At 43.8% G+C, this 23,552-nt stretch overlaps 1 protein-coding gene, 1 long non-coding RNA gene and 1 pseudogene across 3 annotated transcripts in view; 1 reads left to right on the top strand and 2 right to left on the bottom strand.

The window, feature by feature from the left end:
- The window catches only part of LOC147030138 (uncharacterized), a 30,918-nt gene extending 19,276 nt beyond the window's left edge, over nucleotides 1-11,642 (top strand). The window contains exons 2-3 of the long non-coding RNA XR_015056239.1: nucleotides 7,419-7,572; nucleotides 11,040-11,642. This is a non-coding gene — a long non-coding RNA (uncharacterized LOC147030138). The remainder of the gene's footprint in view (nucleotides 1-7,418; nucleotides 7,573-11,039) is intronic.
- The window catches only part of LOC147030139 (polyunsaturated fatty acid 5-lipoxygenase-like), a 138,786-nt gene that overhangs the window by 15,143 nt on the left and 100,091 nt on the right, over nucleotides 1-23,552 (bottom strand). For both annotated transcript variants that reach the window (XM_085873868.1, XM_085873869.1), the window contains exons 6-10: nucleotides 8,658-8,767; nucleotides 7,911-8,083; nucleotides 6,240-6,386; nucleotides 1,501-1,704; nucleotides 1,094-1,180 (exon numbers count right to left, since the gene is read on the bottom strand). In XM_085873868.1, the coding sequence (XP_085729994.1) occupies nucleotides 1,094-1,180; nucleotides 1,501-1,704; nucleotides 6,240-6,386; nucleotides 7,911-8,083; nucleotides 8,658-8,767 (721 nt within the window). The remainder of the gene's footprint in view (nucleotides 1-1,093; nucleotides 1,181-1,500; nucleotides 1,705-6,239; nucleotides 6,387-7,910; nucleotides 8,084-8,657; nucleotides 8,768-23,552) is intronic.
- LOC147030140 (zinc finger BED domain-containing protein 5-like) lies at nucleotides 21,295-21,879 on the bottom strand (annotated as a pseudogene).

Genomic DNA, 23,552 nt, shown 5'->3' on the forward strand with positions numbered 1-23,552 from the left:
TTTCTTTCTGTATCAATCTTGTCCTTTCCTGCTCACATTCCTCCCCACAGCCATTGTTTGTCCAACTCTCCCTCTATCTTGGCCTTCAATTCTGCTGTTGGTGTTTTCCCCCTCTTTCTACTGTTCCTTTTGTCCTGTTGCATCCTGATCCGTTCATTGTACTCGTACTAGCACTAGCTTATCCACGAGTTTCCACTGTGTGTACAAAATGAAAAGAAAAGTGTGTTGCCTTGTTTATAGATGTAAGGGCCCTCATTTCAATTTTCTAGCTAAGATTTTGCTTTAATTTTGGCGTTGAGAGAATTGTATATTGCGGCGTGTCAATTATATAGGTGCAATTAGAGAGTTCATAGAACACGTTCCCCAAAGCAGTGTTAAAATATATACTTCAATTTAAATAAAATGATGATTTTATAGGTCGTGAAAAAACATTCCAGACGTTTAGCCACATTGAAGCAGTTATTTATACACCAATGTTACACACCACCTTATTTAACATATCCACGTCCGGCAAAACTGGAGGTTCCAAGAAATGACGAGAAGGCGATTTGTGTTCCACAGTGGACAAGTGTATCATTCAATTTAAAGAAAATAAAGATTGTAAAAGTCATATAAATAAATTGATTCTGGAATTTCCCGCCATTTTACGCCGTTGATGCAGTGTCTATTACACCACCTTATCTAACATGCTAGATGAGCTATTAGTGCCTGTTGTTTGTGTGCTTTATAATGTATTTATAAACAGTAAGTTTCCAATTTGAAATGATTTTAAATTTTGTTTGACTGCCAGGCAGGCAGATAGAGAGTAAAAGTATGATCTTGCTCCTCTCTGCTCACGTGTGATCAGGACGAATTCAGAAACAAGGTGCTGTAAAATGACAGATTTGTTTTCCTATTCATGTTCCGATTCGTGTTCAAAATACAACATTCAGTTTAAATGAGTTCTTCCTCGATCATAAGCTGACGTTTTTGGACAGACTGACGGACGGATGGATATGAACCAGTTGCTTAATCCCGCTTTTGGCTTCGTGTGCGTGGGGTAATAATACCAATACCATAAAAACAATACTATTTATGAATCATAAACACTCACTTTGGAGAAATGGCCCTTTGTTCCCAGAAGCTTTTCTCTCATTTCTATATTAATGCCCAGGGTGTATTTCAAGTGTGGAATAAGCATCTGGAAAATGATAGAATAAAGTTAAATTGGGGTTATTTGTGCAGGTCAGGTCAGGAATCTTTAATGCCTTGCAGAAGAAATATCAATTCACTGAACTGAACTCGGAGAAAGAAAATTAAAAGACATCCAAATCTAGCCAAAGACCATTCAATTGCATCACACCTAAGTCACCTTCCAGGTGTTTCACTCAAATTAAAGATAAACAAAATGTTTCCAGTGTCGGTGGAGCCCTCTACATATCATAGCTCATGTGGATGAAGAACTGTGCTCACTGGTTTGTCGACTGGATGGTGTGTTACCATGATGGAACACAACGTTACCTTGTAAACTGGATGGACACACGGCAGACAGCGCAAAGTGGCAATAGTATAGGTCTCGGAGACCAGGTGTACACGAAGGTAAAGTTGTTCAAGAAGGTGGAGTTGCAATGCAGCAGATTTCATCCACATCTTAGCAAAGAGCCAATCTGCCTGTGAGTCGCTTGGTAGGAATATGGAATTGTGCTTTCCTGGATATTTCCATACCTGTCAAGCGAGAAACATAGTTGGTCAATAAGGTTTTCACAAACGGAATGGCAGAAGGTACTGTTTGCGTGTGGATCTCCAAAATTAAATTATCAATTTAATGATACGGTTTTTGCTGCATGTTAACCAATGAAGAGTAATGTAAGCTAAAAGATATCTCTCTGATATTTTATTGACTTTCATTATATACTATAGTAGTGACATGAAATCAAAACGTAGTCGGTTGTATTCAGTCAATACTCTGACCCAAACCTGTAAAAAACATAGAAGGGGGGGAGGGATGGAGGGAGGTTGTAAAGAAGCATGAAACCCACCATGCTTGGAGACAAAAATGTAGAAAAACAACTCAAAACTTGCTATCACTTTTGTTGTCCATTTTAAACAAAATTACAGTTTAATAGGTATTTGATTAATCTGTGATCATTATGCTTTATAAGCCTCACCTGCTCCTAAAGGGACAGGCGAGGAAATTGTAATCAGTGTGTGACTCCACATGCGGATCACCTTTTAATATCCAGTACATCATTCATTCTCAGATCAAACATAATCTATGTACTTGAAATTGGAACAAGATTGTCGAATTTAACCGTAACAAGTGAAGAATGCACAGATTCTGTGCAACATTTGCAGCAGCACCAAATTATGTTTCCAGATAACATTAGCAGCATCTGCAGTGTATCTCAAATAACGATATTGATGGGCAGCTTCAGGTGGAGTTTGAAAAGGTTGTCCAATTTAATCAGGTCAGGCAGTGCCGGATTAAGCCTCGGCTGGCCCTAAGGCACATTTTGAAATTTTAGAGAATGGCCTGAAAATTTTAAATTAGATCTCGGACTCATGGAAATGGACCCCAGCCAAAAGATGAACTGATTCAAGAACAAAATATTTAATACAAAAAAAGACAAATATTTAATGTGAAAATAATTTTTGGCCCGAATTTTTGGCTGGCCCTAAGGCACATGCCTTATCTGCCTCATGGTTAATCCAGCACTGAGGTCAGGTCAGGTATGGGAGCATGTACCGGAACAGCGCGTCGCTGCGTCCACTTTCCGCCGGTACTCCAGGGGCCTCCGGCTGGCCATCCCCCAGGCAGATGCCTGGCCCATCTCCATCTCGTTGAGATGTTGATCAACCTGCTGCAATCACGAGGCACGTGGTCGGCCCATTGGCCTCCTCCACTCACGAGACTCCCTCGCTGAAAGAATCTGGTGAGCAGGATCAGCGTCAGGAAAATGAGCCACATGTCCATACAGCCGCAGCTGATGCTCACGAACTATGCAGGTAACGAATCTCATTTGAGTCCTTCTCAGAAACCGCTTGTTCGACAAACAATCCGACCAGTGATGCACAAGGATTCTCTGAAGAGACCTGGTACCAAAGGAATTAAGTCGCCATCTCAGATCCCTGGTCAGAGTCCAAGGCTCACATCCGTAGAGCAAGACTGGAAGCAACAAGGACCTGAAGACTTGGACTTTCATCCTCCCGCACAGGTACCAACAGCATCACACCCCATGATCCAGTGAATCCACGACCCAAAGAGAGGATGATCACCTGTACATGTTATCATCTCATCTCAAGCGTTTGAACATCAGTATTGCAGCTCTCTCTGAGGTTCAGAGACGTAATTGCAGCGATATCATGAAGGGTGGTTACACCTACCATTGTTCTGGTCACTCTGATGGTTACCATGCCCAAGGAATTGCTGGAGCTGTGTCCAATAAGCTGACTCCAATGATAATTGAGGGAACACCGGTCAACGAGCGTATTATGAGACTGAGGATTTGTCACTCCTTAGGTGTCATTTCTCTGTTCTCTGTATATGCTCCGACATTCCAGGCACCCACCTGAAGGGATTGCCTCAGGTTAACCCAAGGAGACTTCCATCTGTTGGACACCTCAGCACCACCATGACACACACTACCGTAATCTGACCTGGGAAGGTTACCCCATGGTTTTCCATAAGTTGAATTTAACCGTAAGTTGATGTTGTACCTTGAATGTGAATTATATTTAAGTTAATCACACCCTCCGAAGGAGGTTTTTGGCCACACTGAGATCTACTGTTACGTATATCTTTCATTCTAGGGTGTTTAAAACATCACGTGCACACAGCATTGCACAGCAATGAAATAGGGTTCTGCATTTTGCAGTTAAAATACATTTATCAAATATAACATCATGTTTTAAATCTACAAGGCGGTCACACTCGGTGGCTTGCTGTGTGAAAGGTGTTGTACTCATACAAGGTTATGGAAGGAAGTCCATTGCAGAAGCAGGCCATCCAGCTCATCATGCCTGCCTATTTCCATAAATATCCATGTACACCTCCATCCTCAATGTTTCAGGTACCTATCCAAACCAGTTCAGCTGCTACCACTGCTCTAGCGAGACCATTCCATGAATTAATTACCCTCTGAGTGAAAAGCTCTTGCTTTAATATCATCCCAAATCTCTTCTTTCTCACTCTCAAGCTGTGGCGCCGGGTCCAACAATTGCTGTCTATTCTACTGAAAAACATTTCCGTGTTTATTCCCTCAATATCCTTCATTATCTGAAACATCTTTATCAGATTCTTTCGTAATCACTTCCTTTGTAATGAAGAAAGTCCAGTCTCCTTCAGTCATTCCTCATAGCTAAGTCGAGCTAGGCCAGGAATCAATCTAGCTTCTCCGCACTGGACACTCTCCATGGCAGCTCTGTCCTGTCCTTCCTTCGATGTGGTGACCAAAATTGAACACAATATCCACGATGAGGCCTCACCAAATTCCTGTATTGCGTGAACACAATCTCTTTGGATTTATACAGCAATTTATCCCGTTACGAATACAACCGAAACCCCGATGAGCTTTACCTATGGCTGTCTGTCACGCCACTGTCTGTTTACCTCCCACATCTATTACCACCCATAGATCATTTTCTTCTGTCACATGCTCCAGCCCTTGCATTATATAATTCCGATTTTCATTATTCTTACCCAACCCCAGTACCTTACATTTAGATCTGTTAAACTACGTCTGCCAATCTTTTGCCCAACCACATTATCGAGGCTTTTCTGAATCAGATCACCCCCTCCCTGTTGTCTACCTTACCTCCACCCTTTGTGTCATCTACAAATTTGGAAACCACAATGCCCAAATCATTGATATAAATTGTGAATAATAACAGTTTTTGGAGTGATCCCTGGGGTAGCACATGGAACACAGTTTCCAGTACATTTGGCTGTTTTACCAGCCATTCCACAAGTCCTCACCTTAGCCATCAGCCTTCGATGTGGTACCTTATCAAAAGGTTTCTGAACTACTACTGCCCTTCTCCCATCAACCAAGTCAGAAACTTCCTCATTGACAAATGTTGTGGTGAGACTGTGCATTGTTAAATGCTGTGTTGTCTCTTTCCTGTAAAGTGTCCTGAGTTGTCGGATGTGGCTGGAAAGTCCTCTGGAAATTTCCGGATTGCATCATGCATTTGGTGAAACCCTCAGGAAATGTCCTAAAAATGTTGGCAATTGATGGTAATCATTTTTTTATTACACTATATCTATTCCTGCCAATTGCAGTAATAAGTACAGTATATTACAAAAAATTGTTCTACTATATTATACTTGTTGCTGCATAAAAAAAACATAAATGTTATTACTTCTGCCACCAAAGTTGGACAGATGTTATGCTTTCACCCCTGACTTTGTTTGTCTGCCTGTCTGTGAGCAGGATATCTCAAAAAGTTGTGGACGGATTCAAACAAAATTTGGTGGACAGGTTGGATGTGAGACAAGAAGGAATTGATTCGATTTTGGTTCCGATGTGGATTCGATTTTTCAATTTTTAAGTGATTCTTCACCATTGAGAGTTCGGGCCAAAACGATATATGAGCATGATGTTTCAAAAAAGTTATGGATGGATTATGACAAAACTTGCTGATGGGTTTTGATGAGAAAATGATGAGAGATGAGAGAAAAAAAACAGGATGATGAGACTTTGGTGAAGGTCCAGTTGCAGATCCGGACTGTTAGTGGAACACAATACGTAAACTCTTCAGCCTGGCGGAGGTATGCGAGTGCCATTCTAGTGTTAAAATAAGTTTTTGTTTTAATATATAACTTATGTTGGTGAGGTAATATTATATTACAATAGAAACACCACTCTCGGGGAGGGGGGGAGGATGGAGGAGGGGAAGGGGACGTGGGGCAAATATATTTTGTGTAGTGGCGAAAGCAATCCCTCCTGCCTGCAGCAGAGGTCAGTAAACCACTTGTACTGTGGCATATGTACAGGTGAAAATGGTAAGTAGTGTACCCCCCACCACCCACCCCCATTCACAGGTGAGGGGAGGTTTTGTGCCCATGACCTGACCGTGGATACTCTCAACATGTATGCAATTTATCTTATTATGCCATATAACAGGACCACAAATAACATGAATAAATGCTATAAAAGAAGTCGTTGGTGGCTGGACATATGTACACTTGCTTCATTATATAAATATTATAAACACATACTGAAAATGGAAAGCTAATAACAATATAAGCAAGTCAGCACCTGTATTGCGATTGGTATGAGCTGCTCATCTGGTGTCATGTATAGCAGACACGTGGGTGATCCCACATAGTGGACCACTGCTGGGTCAACATTGTTAGCGGGAATACCATCCAGCAAACTGCAGTCGACCATAAAGATGTTTCCAGCCTGCAGCAGCAGATATTAATATAAAGACAAATAACATAAATGTTGGAGTAGTAAATCATGCCGGTTAACCTTTAAACAAGTCAAATCTTTTTTTTTCTTCCCTTTACGTGTGCATCACAAGACTGCAAGTAGTATCATTGGCTGTCGAGGGAACGGCTGTGTCGCTGATGTTAGCGCAGCACCTTCTCTGTAGGTGAGGGCAGGAATTTGTAATCTGTTCAGGGTTCTGGCGATAGCTCGCCTCCTCCATAGTTGACCCACATGAACAGAAGAAAAAGCGGTAGAGTTGGCAACTATGCTAATCTTTGATCGTGAAGGACACCGTGGGGTCTTCAACGTCCACCAAATATCGTTGACAGACGGGCCACCCAGTTTATAACCTCCATCCAAGGGACCGCACGCACATTGATGCCTTGCTCTGCCTGCGAGACATCAGGATGACGACTTGTAGCTGGACCGAGATTTGAACCCAGGCTGGATGTGTTAATACATGTACCTCGAAGCCATCCCAACAGCCAACAAGTCAAATAATATAATATCAAGCAAAAGCTCTGTCTCAGATCAACCAAACTCTTCAGTCCTATGTTTCCAACAGTCATAGCAGATAAATTGCCAAGCACTAATTAAGAGTGTAATATCAGAACTTGACATTAAGCTCTTAATTTTGCACATGCAAAACTGCACATATGCTCTGCATTCTTTCCCTGATTGGACACATACTGTAGATAGGAACTTTAAATGATATATAGTTATTGTCCAGCTCTGTATGCAGAGCCATCATATCTCGCTTGTTGTCTTAGTTCACAGAAAACGTCATTTTACAACCATAAATAAAATAATAGCACTCATGATCCAGTGCAAATGTACATTGAATGTGCCGTGACAAAACCAAGCTTAAAATCCAAATCCTTAATACTGCTGCAAGAATCCAGACTTGAACCTTCAATGTTTGTGAGTTTGTGCTAAAAGCTTCTTCTTCTGGTTCTTCCTCTTCTTCTTCCTTTTTTTAAATTCTTCTTCTTTCGTATGCAGCACATGTTTGCAGGTGGTATCATTTTCAGGGGATGCATGCTACTGAGCCATTGATGCACTCATGAAATCCGTTCTTGTCTGAGTGGTGCTATTGATCTGTACGTGACCCAGGCCATCACTGATGGACTCGCGAGCTGAGCCGAGAGGCAACATGGTGAGCTGAGATCATGTAGCAAATCATTCTGCTGGAGCTAAGTGTCAGCCGAAGTTAAGGTCTGACTTCAGCTGCACGAGGGGAATAAAGCATGGTGGCATGATAGTACAAACACAATATTGGATGACAAACGAGCATCCTCATCACTACAGCACTAAACTCCGCAATATAAGAGAGCTTACAACCAGAATACAATTACAGCATTATTCATTTTCAATCCAACATATGCCTAAAGTGGCCAAATATGTTATAATTTGAGCTAAAATGTATTGTTGAAGTTATTTTAATACAATTCCCTTTTACGAGCCAAATCATCACCTTTCAGCCTGATGACTGACCTTCATTTCCTGTTCAAAGTTCATTGAGCGACGTAGGCTGGGTTCGACCATGGTATGGGTAACAGAGATATGACTGGGTAGCACAGTGCATTGCTGGATCATCCTCACAAATGAACCACAAAGGAAGTGAGACCCAAATAACTCGTCCTCCTTCCAGTGGTCCAATATATATACTGCCCACACACACATATATACACAGTGCACATATACATATATTTGTGTTTCATATATAAAGCTCTTTCTAGCCACTCCCTGACTAATTTCGTGTGCCAACAGACATTAAAGCCAATGCACCAATAAAAAAAATCACAGAACCATTGGAAGCGTCTGTAAATTAAAATATAAATGAATGAAAAAAAAAAAACATGGAAATAAATAAATGAAAAAAACAAATGCAGGTGAGCAACCCGAGACAATGGGGAAGCAGTTTGTTATTGCTTACAATGTGTAAGCACACCCCACTAGTGTATATATATATATTAACGATAGAGCATGGACAAGCAATGCTGGGAAGGCAATGGCAAACCACAGAATGACCCTTGCCAAGAAACTGCTTCAGCAGCACCAACGCTCTATAAATATCGTTTGGTACATCAAAACCAAAATAAAAGAATTTAATATAGAGCTATATGATTCACACATGCAATTGAATTCGGCCTCTCTCGGGGTGGCTTTTGTTCCAACAGAAAAGTGGTTGTGATGAACTATAAAAGATGTACTTTCCTCTATCTTTGGTGATGGGCATACCAGAGACAGGTGTCAGGCTGGGTTTGATGAAGCGACGGAGGAAATCAAAGTTGCTCCAATCTTGGTTCTCAATATCACCCGTAATTATCGACAACCTCAGCTGAATTTCGCTGTATCAAACATGCACAAAACACCAGGTCATCCACAAAATCATTGTACAACCCAATAACCAAAACATATTCACCCAAACGAAGTTAATTGAACAAATGTTATCAGAAGAAATAAACACATGAGAAGGCAATTTTTTTCTGCACTAGTTGTAACATAATGAACTCAAAAATGGAGGACCAATGGTCGTGTAGCTCACCTGGCTGGTTGCCAAAAAGTGGAGTGATGGACGGATCAGGATAAAAATAAGAGCCGGATTTAGAAAACATCTTCTGGGTGAGGTAGTGGTGACATGATGTTCACATTGGTGCAACAACCTGCTGCCAATGATCCTGAGTTTTCAAGATATTACCCACTTCCGGTATGGTTATTTCCGGTTGTGTCAAAACTGGTCCAATTTGATGAGGTGCAATTCCAAGGTGTCGAAAGTTCATATTTTTCGAGATATTGCCCATTTTCTGTGACGGCCGAATTGTATTTCAGATCAGCTTATTTTAATCAAATGTTCTCGTAGGTAGTCAGTTGTATATTTTAAGTTTCGCATTGGTGGGTTATATGGTTTCAAAGAATATGAATTTTAAAGGTTTTCCTTTGATCCAATGTGGCTGCCCGACCAGGTGACCAATGACATCGTTATCAAATTATATTTATTTCGTGTGGTGTATCACGTATGTGAAGTTTCACATCGATCAGTTTGCAGTTTCAGAGAAGACGATTTTTCAAGGTTTTCATATGATCCAATATCGCTGCTGTGCCACGTGACTGATGACATCATGGTTAAGAAATTATATTTCCCTTGGGTAGCTGATCACAAATTTAAAGTTTTGCATTGAGCATGAAGCGGTTTGAGAGAAGAAGATTGTTACAGGTTTTCCTGTAATCCAAAATGGCAGCCAAACTAGATCGAAATTCAAATGCTTTGGGGAGCTTTAAACCTTACGATGACCTACTTATAGGTGAAGGGGAAGGATACCATGAGGAAACTTGAGTTATACCACACCAAAGATAATTTTTACCAAGTTTGGTCACAATCCCATCAGCAGTTTCGGAGAAGAAGGTGCAAGTGCTTCTATTCTGGAGGAATTGACGGATGATGTGCATCCTATTGACTCACCTGGATTATGTTCCAGGTGAGCTAAAAATGAATAACCGTATTCATTAGAATTTGAAAAAAAAATACAGTGTTAGTTTTAAAATGGAACTTATTGGTTGAGTTGTAGTTGATGAAAGACACAAGGCCACCCACTGATAAAGCAATGCCTGCTGCTACACTGCTACTCAGTATTTGTTAGCTTACATAGGCTTTAGAATCCTTTTTTGGCAAGTTCCTCAATGGCTATTTTTGGTCATAAATCCCCAATGACTGTTTCTCAAACGAACAGTTTGACTGGCTGAGGCAGAGCAGGGAAAGTCTTTGTGGTTTTGTCACTCAGTTGACATGACATGCAATATGATATCATGGATTGCACAAGACTATTCATCTGTGGCCACAAGTATATAGTGCAGGGGCATATGTTGAGATACATGGTCATGTTTGCAAACTATGTTAATTTATGTTGGAAGGTTTTTTTGTGACTTCAGGAGTGTATTGATATTGAAAAATGTTGGTGCCAATTTTTTTATACATGTTTAGTGTGATTTTTTTCTAGAAAATACGAGATGACCGTGATATAACAAAAATTTATTTTCTCAAAATTTAATTATAAGTATGTCATAGAGCACCTTAAAATGACCGGTGAGATGTACAGAGTAATTTTGGCAGGAAATTATCATGCTAATTATCATATATATATATATATATATATATATATATATATATATTGCTATATATTTTAAAATATTGGAAATATAGTGTATTTTCAATTTTATTTAACAAAATTGGTGCATGCCGCTTGGCCAACTTAAGTGTTATATTTTATATTATTTCAGAGTTCATCATTATAGTTCATCACTCTCATCTGAATCAGAGGCTGCTGATTGTTGAGTGTTCTCACAGATGTCATCGGATGCCTCACAAGTGCACATCTCTGTACATACAACATTTGCTCGCTTTCAGGAACAATGTGCTGTTGTGCACATTTGTTTGACACATTTACACCTCACAAGTTCCAGCACAGCCTTTGGTGCAAGTGCGAGATGGGTTAGCACTGGCCTGTATAGGTTGTTCTCTAATGTCCAACCATATTCTGATAGTTCTGGTAGTTTGGGTTTGGCTATTTCATCATGGTACCACACCATAGCCTGATAATGAGCTCGCTTGATGTGTTGTTCCAGTGCTCCTTTTGTAGGTGGCAATTTCTCGGATTCTGCAAATGACTTCTTGAACATGTGCCATTGAAGTGATGAAAGTTCACAAAGCTCTGTGCCAGGTAGGTATAGTTGACACACAAATTGTTCCAGTGCTAACTCCATCTCTGGAGAAATTGTGCGGTTTGATCCAAGCTATATGAAGGCTTCTATGACATTAACTGAGAATTGTTTCAGAGCCTTCCAGCAGCCTTGTTTCCCTTTCCCAGCGAAGTGACCTGCCATATCACACCCTGTAAAGGTATGAAAGCCTGGCAGGGCAGCAGCTAAGCGGTCACCAATCGAATCATAGATTGGTTTGAGGAAGATGGTGCACCTTTTATCATCCACACCTGTGATGAAGGAAGGATTATGTCCCAATTGTGGATATCTTCGCAAGGCTCGCAACAGTACATCCGTGTCTGGAGATATGATCTGGACTTCTGCGCCTGTACGAGCTACATGGAGGGCATGGAGTAGCAATGGTGTGTCGGCTTCTTCTTGTGGACTTGACAGGTAATCAACATTCCCATGATTTGACCATGTTCCACGTTGTGTTGACACAATTACTTCCGTGTTGTGCATTTTGTAGTGATCCAGGATCTTATTGGCCAAATAGTCAGTCAAACTATCCTTCGACTTGATGCTTGCCATAAATTGCTTGAAGGTTGTTTGTATCGGTGTGGCATCTGTGCATATGTATAGGCGCTATCACACCTTGACGATTTAGCCAGCGGATGCCGACTTATGAAAAATTTGTCTAAAACGCTGGCACACGTCGAATACGTGATGGGTAAGTTTTGATAACATTAAGAGTAAGCTGAAAAACACTGCCATACGTCATAGTACACTGGCTTTCATTGTTGTACTTTGCGGTTGTCCTCAAATTTTAGCATGCTTGAAATTTTACAATGTATGCCAGCGTATGACACTCGTTCCGCTATGCTGGCCATAAGTTGTAGGCACCTTATGCGATCGTTGACACATGTCGACACACGTTACTTGGAAGGTACTCATAAGTCGAAACACGTCGAGGTAATGCTTAGTGTACCCAAAACTTATTTATAACCTATGAGTAACGTGTTGTAGGCACGTTACACGATCGTTGACACACGTCGAGGCACGTTATGCGATCGTTGACACACGTCGAGGCACGCTACTTGTAAGTTACTCATAAGTCGAAACACGTCGAGGTAATGCTGAGCGTACCCAAAACTTATTTCTAACCTATGAGTAACGTGCTTTGAACCTATGTGTAACGTACCTCCAACGCATATTGACGTATGTAGACGTATTTGATTGACGTCTTCCGGACGACCACAGAACTTACTGAACGTGTTTCTAATTTACAGCTACCGTATAATGGCGTATTGGCAGCGTTTAAAAAAAACAAAAAACAACAATAACTTCTGATATTTCGTCACGTGCCGTTACGTCACATCCGATTGCCTCTTCAGTTTGCTCATGTCTTATTCTTAGTTCCTCCTCTGTGAATATTTTCTGTTTGAGGATATTGTCACGTCGACGTCGAAACTTAAAAGCAAATGTCCGAATATATTTTAAAATTCGTGATAGACTAAAAAAACACAAACAAAAAAAAAACAAAAAAAAACAACAACAACAACTTCAGATATTTCGTCACGTGCCTTCATACGTGGCAAGGAGAAAAAAAGAAAATGTGCCTTGACGGAGAAAATAAGTTTCGGGTACGCGAAGCATTACCTCGACGTGTTTCGACTTATGAGTAACTTACAAGGAACTTGTGTCGACGTGTGTCAACAATCGCGTTACGTACCTACAACTTATTCCCAGCGTAGCGGAACGTGTGCGCCATAAGGTCGAGTACGTCGTAAAATTTTCAGCATGCTTGAAATTTCACGACGTACCACGAAATATGACAGCATACTTCATCGTTTTTCAGCGTGCTCTTAACGTATACAAAACTTCCCCAATACGTATTTGACGTGTGCCAGCGTTTTAGACACATTTTTTCATAGGTCGGCATACGCTGGCTAAATCGTCAAGGTGTGACTGCGTGGTTGACACTTCCAATTCTCAGGCGGTTATGATTTAAATCGGTGCGCGGCAGGTTTTTAACAGGCTACGCCACGTGCAGCTCGCTATGCCTAAGTTAAACTATCGTTGGGCATAGGTTGTGAACGCCGACAACAGGCTAAGCATTCGTTGGTATAAGTTATCTATAAGACAAAGAAACGTTCTGTGCCCGTTACTAATATGTTATGCATACGACCAACACGTTATGAATACGCCCAAAACTTTAAAGAAAACATCAAAATTTCAGCGTACGCCAACGTTTTACATTCATTTTTATACGTTGCCATTGCTGACTAAATCGTCAAGGTGTGACAGCGCCTTATGATTTACCTTTACCTGTTTGTGTACTTGTCATTCGCCGTTCCCTAATTTGCTGTTTCAAGGAAATTGGTAAATCATAGTGATTAAATACCATGTGCACAGCCTGCTGAGTTTGTACATATTTGCTCAACCACTGATTCATGTTGGTGGCCAGAATCTTACAGGATGCTCTATCCTTGGATCCAATTTGTTGTACGATTGCCATCGCATCACAAATGACTGTTCGCTGTCCACCTACAATGGGTTCTACTTCTTTTCCATTGATCGCCGATTTTTCCAACTCTTCCATAAGCTTGTACTTGTCGATACATGGTAGCAGAGTACCATCTGCTGCAAATAATGAACGAGCTACACTTGAAAATTCATACTGACCAATTGCATTCTCCATATCTATTTCTGGCCGCGACTTTGTGACAATTGCCATTCGGGAAAAGAGGGAGCGATTCTCTTTCAGTTCAAGGGTTTGTTTATCACATGTTACGGATGATTTCTTTCCTGTTGATGTCCATCGTTGTGGTTTCACCTTAGTGACTTTATCCCATAGATTTGTTTCTCCAACAATTCGCTTTTGGATGAAGTCGTTGTATGCATCATCTCCATAACGCTCTTGTCTGAGTATATCATCTCGAATTGTGTCTGGTACAACAGATTTGGTGATGACATTGACCAGGTTCCCACCATCTTAGCTGAAAGGATTGAGTTCCTTCAGTACTGCTTTAAGTTTCTTCACTTTTACTTCTTGTCTGTCCTGAATTATATTGGACATTTCGTGATGTGTGGTTCGTTTCTCTGGAGAAAACCTTGCCATCTTCTCGGCCTCTGATGATCATTAGAGATGATCTCTCTAATTCTGGTGCGACAACAAAGAAACGCTGTGGTGCTGCTGGGTTGTGGGTGATACCTTTCAAACCTCCCAGTACTTTCAACCTTTTGTTTTCTTGTTCCAAAGCTTGATCCACACCCAAACTACAGAAAGACAATTCTGTTTTCTTGACACAGAAATTGCCTTCACAGAAATATTTCCAAACATCTGGATCACTTGTTTGCAAGCTGTACATTTTCGAGAGGTATTCTGGGATGTGCTGAGCATATTTTAACCAATTCTGGCTGAAGAAGTGCTCACATAGATTCTCCAGGGAAGTAAGATGAAGGATCCAATCTCCCTCCGTGACGCCTTTATAAATTGTAGAAGAGTGAGAACAAGGTTCTTGTACATACTTGTAACTTTGAACGTTGGTGAAGCTGCCTCACGTTTGATGCAAAACTCCTCCAGTTTCTTCGTTAAGTCATTGACCAAGTGTGATATGTCCTTCGATGCCTGCTGTGCTTTGGCAGTATCATTATCACTGCATGCTGACTGCAGAAGTTTTATTGCTGGTTTGAGTGCAACAGGTAGTGGCCCTTCGGATGCTTGATATTCGTCCAGAAGGAGGTCATATAAAGCTTGTAAAGTGATGATGTGTGCTGTCACAGCTCTCTTCATGTGTCTCCCCTCCAGGATTTGTCTGGTGGTTGTCGAACCATAGATGTCAGCCTCTATCCAAGCATCATCAATCCCACTGGCCTCTATTGAACTTCCAATAGCACGCAGGGCACATAGCACAGTGTGGAATTCTCCAACTCTAAGAATGCAGTTCTTTGTCAATTTTGGCTTAAGCGACTGCACTTTGACTGCCCTCATGTACAGATCCATGTCCAACGTGATGATTGTCTTTTTGTTTGGTCCAACAATCTCCGAACTTATGTGTTGTGCTTGTTTCAAGACGGTGAGGAGGGTGGACCATTCATGGGCCGGTGTTGGTATCAGTGGAAGAGTTTGTATTGTTGTAATAGGTCTCTTATCATCTGTGATTCCAGAGTTGTTGGGAGCCCATGTTGGGACAACGTTAGTGTCTGTTTGTCGGTCTATTGTAACATGCATGGTGGGGTCATCGGTTCCAGTGGATACATCATCAGGCCTGTCAGTGGGTATATCTTCTGTACCCACCTAAGCATCCATTGGTGCTGTTTGCAGTCACAGATCTTTGAACATAACGGACTACAAGCCATGCTCAATCTTCACTGATTGAACTCTTGAAGTTTGGTAAATGTCTCTCTGTCTTGTAATCTGGGTACTTTGGACTACTTGTGGGCTTAGGAGTTCCATGAATACTGCACTGTACTGTACTGGGAGATACTTAGCAGGCAGACACGAAGCGGAGGAACAGTCGAGCCGGGCTGTGTTGCACGAGTGCGAGCGCGGGCGTACTGTGCCCGCGGCTCTCCTTTATTCCGTACGCGGTACACTCACGAGCCGGCCGACTCCAGCATTACTACGACGCCTCAGACGGCGTGCACACCTCATATCCCTCGCCGAACCCCACGGCCACTCCTCCACCATCACGCCCATCATGCATCATCATCATGCCCCTCCCCGTGGGCATGGCTACACCACACTCCTCCCTCCTAAAAGTATGATTATTAAATGATCAGTATTATAAGAAGCATGCAGAACATGAAGGACTTCGTATAATAATCATGGAAATAAAATGAAAATAGCACACCACATCATATAATGTGTCGATGCGAGCGAGTGGAGCAGCAAAGGTCAGGTCTGACCGCGTTACCGATATGAAGCAGCAAAATGAGAAGCACAGCAGCATTATGCAGCAAAAACGCCCCCCCAGGTGGCCCATGCTGACATGACTCTGGCCAAGGTCGTAACGACCTCTCGAGCTAACCTCCTCCGGCCCCATCAAACGCCTCCGGCCCACTTCCCCCAGGCAGACCCGACGCAGATAAACATCCCGAGGCCGGCAGCCCGCTATCTGGAAGTTGTGGCGCCAGCCTTAGACCTTGGCCGGGGGCGCTGAACAGCGCCGCTGGCTGCATGCATTTAATGCGCCAAAACAACTCACGCACCACCATCAGTCGAGACGCCAACGCCCGTCCCAACGGCCTTGAGCGAACACAGCGAGTTGTGCTCGCAATCAGAGGTGGAGGTAACGCAGACCAGGGCACCAGTCTTGGTGCCGAGTCGATCTCCGAGACCCCCACGGCCGCTAGACAGGAGCAACTCCACTTAAACCACACTGCAATCATAGGCTCGTTATAAACCATTACGAATAATACTCGAAGCATCGCAAATTCATTTTTCCGTACAGCGCGCTTTTTTGATAAAATCCCAGCACATGACAAAGCAATCACCTGCGGCCCGGGACAGTGGACGGCAAACTCAACCTTTTTATTCGCCACCACCGTCCCTGAAGCCCCTACATCACATTGATCATAATCCAATTCCCATTTAATGATCTCCGTCACATCCACTTTTACACGAGAACTGCTGGCATTTATTTCAACAACGTTAAACTGCATCAATAGAGCAAGGAAAAACACATATGCCATGAACAACAACCCACAACCCGCATCACGAGTCCGCTCCTTGGTTGTCGACTTGATGCTGCGACTCGCGACTCCCTTTAACGCCACGGGCCCATCGTCACCTGTTGAAGCTGCCTGAACCACACCGATGCGCATTGCCTCTCGAACCTTGCCACAGCGCGGGAACTCATCGCGAGCGAAGCGCGGGAACTCATCGCGAGAGCTGATACGGCTCTCGCCGCCCGCCAGAGCCTCGCCCTCGGTACTCGATGAAGGCCTCGAAGAGAGTACCGGCACATCTGGAGGTACGAACCGGAGACCCAGTCCGAGGTGCGCAAGCCAGTCTCGACCCAACAGGGGGGGCCCCTCCCCTCGTACAACGAACACCGAGAGCCGGGCGCGTCGATCTCGGTAGCGCACTGAGACGTCGGCCCTCGCAAGCGGTGCAATCGCTTCACCGGTGTACGTGTATAACGACAAGGCCGTCTTGACCAGGCGAATACCGCGAAGACCACGAGCCGCCCGCTCACCCATGACCAACACCGCAGCCCCGGTATCCACGCAAAACACAGTAGGTTGGCCATTCACTTCGACTTCAACCGTGAAAGGCGTCGTCATCTCCGAACCAACGGAAAACAGACTCAACCGAGGTTGCATCTCCCGCTCTGGTTCGCCGGCATTGTCAGGCCCCGGTTGCAGGCCGATCTCCAGGTCACTGGGGTCCTCTCGCACCTCGTCACCCAAGACCCCAACGGAGGCTCCCGCCATCCGACACACACGCTTCAAATGTCCCACCTTGTGACAATGCAAACACACGCTGTTCTTATACGGGCACATTTGTCGCAGGTGCGGACCCCCACACCCCCAGCAGCCGCGGAAAGTCCCTTCGCTCCAGGCGCGACCGTGCTGCGGTGCCCCCTCGCTCCCGGTGCGACTGTGCTGCGGTGCCCCTTCGCTCCCGGTGCGATCGTGCTGCGGTGCCCCTCGTCCCGCACCGCCAGGCGCGCGTGCGACCTGCGGCACTTGAGCCACCCCTCGGACTCCGGGCTGCGTGACTCGCGGCACTTGTGCGATTACCGCATTGACTTCGGGATTAGCTGCCATACTCCAGCTGGAGCTACTCATTGCGTCCTGGCCAGCAATGGCACGGACATCCGTGAGCGTCTGTTCGACAGACGAAGCAGTCACGACCGCCGAGTCGAATGTGATGTCGGTTAATCGCAGGATAGCCGCTACCATCTTTGCGTCTCGCAGACCAGAAATAAAACGATCTCTGAGCCTTGTCGGACGCTCCTCTGCCGTGAATTTGCAAGGCACAGCCGAATGCTTCACTCGTGCCACGAAGTCCGCAACGCGCTCCTCGCCACCCTTAGCGAGATGATCGAACTGGAACCGCGCGAGATGTAACGACTTCTCCGGCGCCAAGTGGGTCTTCATTTTCGTCACGATGTCCTGAAAGGATAGCATATCATCACTGGGTCTATTTGGAGCCACCAAATCACTCAGCAGGCGGTAGTGCTCCGTTGATAGCGAGGCGAGCAAGATCGCCTTGCGTTTCTCTTCATCCTCTACATCATTTGCCCGAAAGTAGCAACCCAACTGTTCAGAAAACAACTCGAACTCATCTCCCCCGAACACGGGTACACGTCCGTGTGCCGTGCCGCGACCTTCCGCCATGTTCCGTGAGACACTTGGTTCCGTAGCTTGGAACCGCCCTTACACACGCTGATCCGCCGATCCTCGTCGCCAACTGTACTGTACTGTACTGGGAGATACTTAGCAGGCAGACACGAAGCGGAGGAACAGTCGAGCCGGGCTGTGTTGCACGAGTGCGAGCGCGGGCGCACTGTGCCCGCGGCTCTCCTTTATTCCGTACGCGGTACACTCACGAGCCGGCCGACTCCAGCATTACTACGACGCCTCAGACGGCGTGCACACCTCATATCCCTCGCCGAACCCCACGGCCACTCCTCCACCATCACGCCCATCATGCATCATCATCATGCCCCTCCCCGTGGGCATGGCTACACCACAAATACCACTCTCCTGCAGTGTGATACCTTTGTAGCCTTTGAGAGATCTGGACGAAGCTTTGGTTGAGATAGTTAATGTTGAAGTGTTTAGCAAACACTCTTCTTGCTGAAAGGCTACCATAACAGTAGCATGGAGTGTATTCTTTCCATCGTGGGTATGTTCTGAAAAGTCGATGTTATCGGCTGCAATAAACAGTGGTCGACCATGCTGAAGGCCTAGTGGAATATAGATGTCACCTGTTTCGCTCATACGAGAGATAACTGCTTGAGCCAATTGTGTTTCTATGCACAGTATATGACTGTAATCAACGCTCAGTCCCAATGCATGTAGGTCGGTGATTCGATGTTTGCTACGACTGTATGCATGGACTTTTAATCCAACTGCAAGTACATGTTCATTGTAACATTTGCTGTACCTGAATCTATCTGCGTTCACATTCTTGGGTATATGTGTCACTTGCCTTTGGGTTTTGACTTCATACATTATGTTCTGTGCAATGTTGATGGTTGCTCTCTCAATGTGGTTTGTACGTTCATCAGCCAAGGACATGGATGGCCCTTCTAACACCCATCGGAGCAGTGCTGTCAAGGATGCTGGGACGTTATCATCTCTACTACCACTGTTAAGTGATCCCTCAAAGACCCATGGCGTTTCTCTGCCACGAAGAATGTCCTTTCAAAGAGTATTCGCACATTCAAAAATGCTTTTCATGTTCTGTTCCATACTTCGGGAGTCAATTTCCTTTCTGACGGCAGAATCTTTGTAGTCTTGGAGCGTAATATTTCAGATTGTCTCGCACTGGGACGTGAGAATTCAACATTTTCAAGGCGTCTTGATCAGCTCTTTGACATGTTTATTCTGAATCAATTTTCCTCCTACCACTCCATCATTCTGCAGATGCCAATGTAGGTGTTGGTGACATCATTCATTGAAACAATGTTGCCAGAGTGAAGTGCATTTTTCAATACATTGAAGAACTCGATGTTGGCAAGAATAGTCCTTTGGTTCTGATCCAGTTGGTGAGGATTCAACGTTTGTTGCTGTGGTTGACGCTGTACATGTTTCACGTTGCAGGGGAGATTATATTTTACATCTATGGCCCGAGCGTCATTTGGTGATATGGCTTGTATTCGAACCTTCCATTCGTCATTATCACTGATTTGGACAGCGTTGTAGATTTTTTTCCAACGTCAAATGAACACACTTCATGCAATTGTTTTGTCGTTCCATCTCCACTACAGAATATACATTGCATCTTGTTATGTGAGACTGATGATGATCGGGTGAATGGCTTCATCCCTGTTGTGGCATCTGAACACGGTGAGTTATCATCACATTTTGATGCTTGGGAAGATTACGGACGGCCGACTGGAGATGACAGCAGAATGGCAGAATCTTTGGTGGTGGTTGTATTTTTCTGAAATCGCATCTTCGCACGATCAATTTTGAGCTTATGCACAGTCTCTTGAAAGCACTCGCTGTGCCAAGACGCCCCATATGATTGAAGATCTGATGCATCAACATCCCAGAGTCTGCTGCTCAATGGTAGATAACCAGGATCACCATATAATAACCTGCACGCTCATGAACACTGTCCAGGAACTTGTCATATGAGGTGGGATTGGCAACCAGTTGTCCACCTGGAACTTGACACTTCAGACATATTGCATAGTTTGTCTCTGAAGTTACAGGAGGATGTTTGGAATGAGGTTTGTCCATTTTGATTTCAGAGAGATACCTCAATTTTTATGATTAGTGGTCTGGTACAGCATATGTAAGTACATCTGAAATAAACAGAAGCAAGAAAGGTAAAGCAAACTTGTTAACCAAATGCACATAATGATTGTATTGGAATGACTGTGTGATTTATGCACGAGTATTATGATTAATATAAATGCGATGTCATCCACTCTCTGAAAGATAAAGAAAATTGTGAATCTTATGCACAAAATTATTGTAAGGGAATTAATATATAGTTTATATAGCTGCGATGTTGTCTATTTTCTAAAAAATGTATAATCAGCAAATAGTAAGATAATAATTTATTTATTTATTTATTAAGTATCTGCTAAGTTGTATTTAAAGATATCCAATCAAATAACTCTTCTGAAATGGGATTCCTCATCATCAACAACTGTAATTTATTACAACAAATAGACTGTGTTGTTATCTTAACTCAGTGGTTCTCAAACTTTTTTTGACTACCGCCCCCTTCTGCCCTCTTGGACCGGCCCAATGCCCCCCTTGTCCTATCCTTCGTGGTCGGACACCCAGTGGGCGATAGGATAGTCCGAATTTATGTAGATAGGAAGCAAAAATAACAGAAGCCAAATATTTTCTGAATAATATTTTACTTTATTTTACTTTACTTTTCCTTTACTTTTCTATTTTATTTTGCACTACCTACAATGTTTCAGCAGAACAGGTCCAGGTAAAGCAAGCTGGGAATCTGTTATCACAGGCCCAAATACCGTTAGTGTGAAGGGTGGGCCTAGTGACTCGCTGCGAGATTACGAACGTCTGGCTCCATCTCAGTGAGGTAGAGACGCAGATCGCCCCTCTTGGTAATGTCAAGGCGGTTTCGATACTTGGTCAGCAGCACCATCACGGCGCTGAACCCTCTTTCAAGGAGGTATGATGTTGGGAACGCCATCAGCAGCAGTTCTGCCTCTGTCCACATTGCGGGGTATTCGCCCCGTTCCAGAATCCAGAATTTGCCGTATTCATGCTGCGAGAATCTTGCCTTCGCCTCATCATCATTCCACAAGTTGATAATTTCGTCCTGTAATTCGCGCTTCACATCTCGAATGTCACATTTGAATGGGTTGATCACCCATGCTGGCACCGACAGTTCTCACATGTCTCTGAAACGCTGCTCCATATCTCCACGGATCTTCTCAAGGTGATTGCAATAAACGAGCAGCTCTTCATCAGAAACAGCAGATTCCTTTGCCAACCGGGGAAAGTGGTACATATCTGTGCGGCCGAGGGTTTCCCTGTGCAGAGTTGCCTTGGTTACGAACACGCCGATCACTTTGTTTGCTTTAATCAGCGTCATATGGTCACCCTGGAGTTGTTTGTTGACATCATTCAGTATAGTGAATATGTCCGCGAGGTAAGCCACATCATGCTCAATCACATTCACTTTCTCCGATAACTCTGTATCAATTTCCGACAGAAACTCGACCACTGTCGAGAAGAGGGCATGGAAACGGGTCAAACAAGTGCCTTTGGACAACCATCGAACTTCGGTATGCAACAACAAGAGCCTCTCGAATGGTTCATCATTCTCCTGGCAAAGCTGACGAAACAGACGATCATGCAGAGACGACACCTTGATTTTATTCACTGCTTTGATTACTATTTGGAGTAAAGTATGAAGTCTGGTGCTGAGAGCTTTTGCTACAAGATGTTGGTGGTGCACGACAGTGAATGGCGAACACGGACGGTTGCTGGTTCTTCAGAAGCACAATAAAACCACGCTGGTGGCCACCCATCACTGGTGCCCCGTCCGTCGCGCAAGCGAGAATGTTCTCCATCGGTATGTTCTTATCAGTAAAGTACTTCTCCAACGTTTGGAAGATGGAAGAACCCTTCGTATCGGTCTGGAGAGAGCAGGCAAACAACAATTCTTCCACAATTTCCTGATCACGGATGAAGCGAACGTAGCAGATTAACAGAGCTTCACTGTCACGCAAAGTGGACTCATCCAGCTGGATGGCGAAGTGCGTGCTTCTCAGCTCACAACACAGCTTATCTTCTACATCTGATGACATTTCATCAATCCGCCTGGTCATGGAATCATTGCTGAGCACAATCAACGAGAGAACTGGATACGGATCCTGGCCCATAACAGTTTTTATCACTTCCCCAACAGCCGGTTTGATCAACTGTTCACCGATTGAATACGGTTTTCCAGATCTGGCGATGAGCAATGACAGCTTATACGACGCTTCCAGTCCTTTATCCACGAGCTTTTGGCTGGCTTTGAACATTGTCTTTACCGTGGATCGCTTCTCAAATTTCTCTTTCAGTGATTGGAAATAGCTGACCTCTGCGCGAGCCTTATCACTGTGATTTTTACTCAGGTTCTCGCTCAGTCGAGATGGTTTCATTGCTTCATTGGACAGCGTGATACCACACAACAAACACATCGGTAACTGCGTGTTCGTCAGGGATGGAATGAATCCATACTTGATGTATTCAGCGGAATACTGACGACACTTTTTCTTTGAGGCCGACATCTTGAAGCCGACCGGACGTGAAGCTTTGAAGGATGTGAAGGACGTGAAGATAACGAAATCAATACGCCAAGATGTCCAAAGACTAACACCAGCGATCAGGCCAAACAATAATTATATATTTCCGGTCTCTGGTCAATTCCACGCATCGATTTTTCACCCTGCGCGTCAAAAGAAAATTTCCTTCACATTTCCAATGGTAGCTACAAACAGCGCGCGCCTAAAACACAATGTCGCGCCGCCTCAGTACTCGCGCCTCACTGGGAATTGCGCTGCCGGATCATAACACATGTATATGGTATTCACACCATGTGTGTATTAAAAAAAAAACACTGACTTGCATTGTTGGTAAACAAGTCTGTAATATGCTTGAAGAAGTTGATGATTTTCAGAATAAATACATTTTAAAATGTGTTCATTATTTACAAAAAGGCCTACCTGTCCCATTGCCTGTCTTTAATTTCTCTCTGGACTGTGCCATGGCAAATGA

This window comes from Eptatretus burgeri, chromosome 3 (genome assembly GCF_056783735.1).
Source record: "Eptatretus burgeri isolate ZD-2024b chromosome 3, Ebu_testis_v1, whole genome shotgun sequence".
In the NCBI taxonomy this organism is placed as follows: domain Eukaryota; kingdom Metazoa; phylum Chordata; class Myxini; order Myxiniformes; family Myxinidae; genus Eptatretus; species Eptatretus burgeri.